Genomic DNA, 3,940 nt, shown 5'->3' on the forward strand with positions numbered 1-3,940 from the left:
CAATGAGCACCATGATGGGGTAGGACTCTTCCACCTGTGCCCCAAATGCTCCCACCAACCCCACATGCCTTCATCTCCTCAACCCAGTCTTGGGCTGAACCCTGGGCAGTGTTCCTCCAAAACACGCTCCACAGCATGCGCCTGCCCTTCTAGGGTCTCCTCATCCTCAAGACGAAGTCCAAACTGGCACGGCTCAAGACCCTTCATGACAGGTCACCTGCTCTCTGCCCCTAACTTTTCTGGAGGTCCAGGAGTTCCAAGCTCTCTCCTCAGGTCTTTGCCTTTCCTCCGGCTGCCTGCTCCCACCTCCCTCGTGGCTCCCTCCTAGAGAGCCTTCCCTTACCTCCACACAGAGGTGAATGCCTCTTCTGCCTGTTGGCCTGGCCTGTTCTCCCAGTGAGCAGAACCAAACAGATATTTAGATTCTGTCCCAGGAGAGAGTGACCCAAGGTTGGTGGCTGGTCACAGCTCATTCATTCACTCATTCACTGAATCCACACAGCCATGTCAGGACTGAATCCATCCTGATGGGGAGGAGCAGGGGGACAAGTTGACATGGACGCTGCCTGCATTGAGCAACTAATCTGATGGGAAAGACAGACATTTAGACCACCAGGAGTTCCTACCTGTTATGGGGGCCCCTCTGCCAGGAGCTGGGGGGGGGCAGGGAATTGGGGGACACAGGAAGGAGGGGAAGCAGGGAGGGAGGTTAGTGGGGCAGAGGGAGGTGAAGGTTGTGCACAGAGCCTGGGTTTGAACTCTGACTCCACAAATAACTGCCCTGTTCATGGAAAGCCTCTGTGAGAATAACAGGGCCACCTGACTCAGGGTTTGTTGCAAGGATTAAATAAGAAAACCCATGCAAAGCACTCTACAGTGTTTGGAGGACAGCAGACACCGAACAAAAGTTAGTGAGGTGAAGCTAAGATCTAAGAAATGAGAAGGCAGAATCCAGGTGAGGATGTGGCAAGGGAAACATACAGCAAAAAGAGGGAACAGCATATGCAAAGGCCCCATGGCAGGAAGAGGCATGATGAGTTTAAGGAACAGAGAGGTTGTCAGGGGGATGGAAGTGTCTAGCCAAGGGTTGATGGGGGGGGGGGGCACTGAAGGAGAGAGGAGGCCAGACCTCAAACAAATCCTAAGCTTCTGACCTTCATAGTAGTTACCACCCAGCCCCCTTCCAGCCCCGCCCCCACCCCCCGCCGCGAGGACTCCGGGCCTCCTTCCCAGGATCGGGCGGGGGGGGGAGGAGGAGCCAACGTCAGTTCACTTCCGCCCCCAAAGCCTAATCAATCTGGCTGCAGCAGCGCGCAGGGGGAATGGAGAGACTGCTCCGTCCTTCTCCACGGAGGTAGCTGCAAACCTCGTCTCCCTGGAAACCGGAATAATCATGGGAAGTAAGCTCATGGCAGCTCCGCTCACGCGCGTGGGTGCCACGATTATTATACAAGCTGATTTACACACTGTCCTTTTAAAACCTGTACACCATAAATGTGAAAGAAGGCTCACTATTCCCACTTTTCTGGCAAGTCATCCTGCATGAGGAGCAGGACAGAACGAGGAGGTTCAGCCGATGTTCTAAAATCTGCACTCCCTGCTAAAAATACAGTGAAACCTGCTCCTTCTCCTCACAGCTATGGCAGTTCGAGTCAATCCCACGCAAATGTCCAGAGAGCCGCATGAAGGGCCTTCATATTACATTTACTGGGCAGATGGTTTCCGTGAAAGGTGGGCGAGGGGCTCCTGCACGCGGGCCGCCTTGCGAATGTGGGTGCGGCTTTCTCCAGACACAAGGAACCTCTGGGGGCTTGTGCCCCTACTTACCGAGCACCAGTGGACATGCACTCTGCCCAGGAAGGGGCATGAAGCTGTGAGCTCAGGGGCTGTCTCCGTAGGCCAGAACTGGCTAAGTCGGTGGCCGGAACGGACGTGTGTTCCCAAGCACGCGGCCTCTCCCCAGCTCTTTCCCTAGCTGCAGCCGCGCCTGCCTCTCCTGGATGCAACGCAAAGTTATTTAACGCTGCAGTTAGCCGGCAGAGTGAGTCATGGGCTGTCCAGGCCTCGCTGCGGCAGCAGCGGAGATGGTGTGGAAGGAAGCGCCGGCGCAGGCCCAGCCTCTCGGTCTGGTGGGACCTCAGGGGGCCTTCCAGAGACGTCCCGTCCCAGGGCTCCTTTCAGGAAGAGGATGGAGGGCCCAGAGAGACCGGGGGGAAGGTCATCTCCCTCGCCCCGCACACGCCCACGCTTCCCTTCACCCACCTTGAGTTCCCGGGGTCAGAAAGAGGCGCTTTACCGCCCCCCAACCCCCCACCGTTGCCCTCAGGCCGTGAACGGCCTTCTGATGAGTTAACTCACACGTACCCGAGCCTGAGGAAAATTCCTGCACGATCCCGGAGAAGGGCTTTTTAGACTAAAGTCCAAATGAGATTCATCCGAGGTTCTGCCTGAGGCTTCACCTCTACCCACCTCCCCACCACCCTCACGCACACGAGCCGGCGATTCCCAGGCTGCGCTGGAGGGTCCCAGCACCTGATCTCCTTCTCTCTCCTTTCCCTGGCATCCAGACACCCGCACCCATCCCCCCCCCCCCTCCGCTCAGCACCCAGGCTCACCTCTTCCCTGGGCTCCCATCTCCCCTCCCTCTCACCCAAACCTCCTTCCCACCTGGGCTCTCCCTTCCTGCGTCCTCCTCCCTCCCCTGATCTGCAGACTGGCCCCCTGCCCTTCTCCTGCACTCAGGCTCTCCCTCATACCCCTTCAGCACCCGGCTCGCCTCTTCCCCCCTTCCCTGCACCCCAAGCTAACTTCCTCAGGCTTCCAGGCCGCTGGCAGGCCGGTGAGAGCGGAACCTGGTCTTCGGGGAAGTGCAGACCTAGGGGCACAAGAGGGGGGAGGTATTGGGGGTGGACCCCTGGGGGCAGCCAGGGGTAGGGGAGAGAACCCTGGGGTGGGGGGTGGTGCTCCCCAAGCGGCCAGGATAGTGGGAGGAAGGCGGAGAGACGAGAGAGGGGGCACTTCTTCTTGGGGAGGCGGCGGAGGGGCGTCCTAGGGGCTGCGGGGGCTGGGGGGGGCGGAGGAGGGCGGTGCCTGGGCCAGGCTCACGGGGCCGCGGGTGGGGTGGGGGGAGTGGAGCGTCCAGGGAGGGGCGCCGCGGGCTGGGGAGGGGGCGCGCGCGCCCTGCGGTCCTCCGCGCCGCATCGGTTCCCGGCGCGGGGCCGCGGCGGCGGCGGCGGGAGGCGGAGGATGCGGACTCCGGCGGCGGCGGCGCGGGCCAGGGAGGACGCGGGAGGATGAGGAGGAGGCCGGCGGTCCGGCCGCGCGGCGCCGGGAGGAGGCGCAGGCGGCGGGGGCGGCGGCGGGCGGCGGCGGGCGCGCGGGGTGCGGGCCGGCTCGGGCGCGGAGGATGAAGTGGAGCGTCCGCGGGGCCTGCGCCGCGCTCTCCTCCTGCCTCCTGCTCGCCTGCGCGCTCAGCGCCGCCGCCGTCGGCCTCAAGTGCTTCTCGCTGGGCTCGGAGCTGCGCGGGGAGCCGTTCCGGCTGGGGGCGGCCGCCGGCGCCTTCTACTCGGGGCTGCTGCTGGCCGCCGGCCTCTCGCTGCTCGGCGCCGCCCTGCTCTGCTGCGGGCCCCGGGACGCGCCCCTCGCGGGGCCGGGGCCGGGCCCGGGCCCGGGGGCCCCTGCGGCCCAGGCAGGGGCTCCAGAGGCTGCGCCGGGGGAGCCGGGGGCCGCAGCCGGGCCCCCAGGGCCAGTGAACAGCCAGAACCTGCTCCTGCTCGGCGTCCTCGTCTTCATGCTCGGGGTCCTCAGCGCCTTCGCGGGCGCCGTGATCGACGGCGACACCGTGTCGCTAGTAGAACGCAAGTACTCCCACTACTGTCTGCCCCCCCGCGCGCCGGCCGCCGCCCCCGGCGCGGCCCCCGGCCCCGCGGCCGCCGCCCCC

At 63.9% G+C, this 3,940-nt stretch overlaps 1 protein-coding gene across 1 annotated transcript in view; it reads left to right on the top strand.

The window, feature by feature from the left end:
* The first annotated feature begins 3,406 nt into the window (after nucleotides 1-3,406).
* TMEM271 (transmembrane protein 271) overlaps nucleotides 3,407-3,940 on the top strand; it is a 2,212-nt gene continuing 1,678 nt past the window's right edge. Inside the window, exon 1 of the mRNA XM_035004370.1 lies at nucleotides 3,407-3,928. Within this exon, the coding sequence (XP_034860261.1) occupies nucleotides 3,407-3,928 (522 nt within the window). The remainder of the gene's footprint in view (nucleotides 3,929-3,940) is intronic.

The sequence above is a fragment of the Mirounga leonina genome, unplaced genomic scaffold (genome assembly GCF_011800145.1).
Source record: "Mirounga leonina isolate KUSES-001 unplaced genomic scaffold, KU_Mleo_1.0 Mir_129, whole genome shotgun sequence".
In the NCBI taxonomy this organism is placed as follows: Eukaryota; Metazoa; Chordata; class Mammalia; order Carnivora; family Phocidae; genus Mirounga; species Mirounga leonina.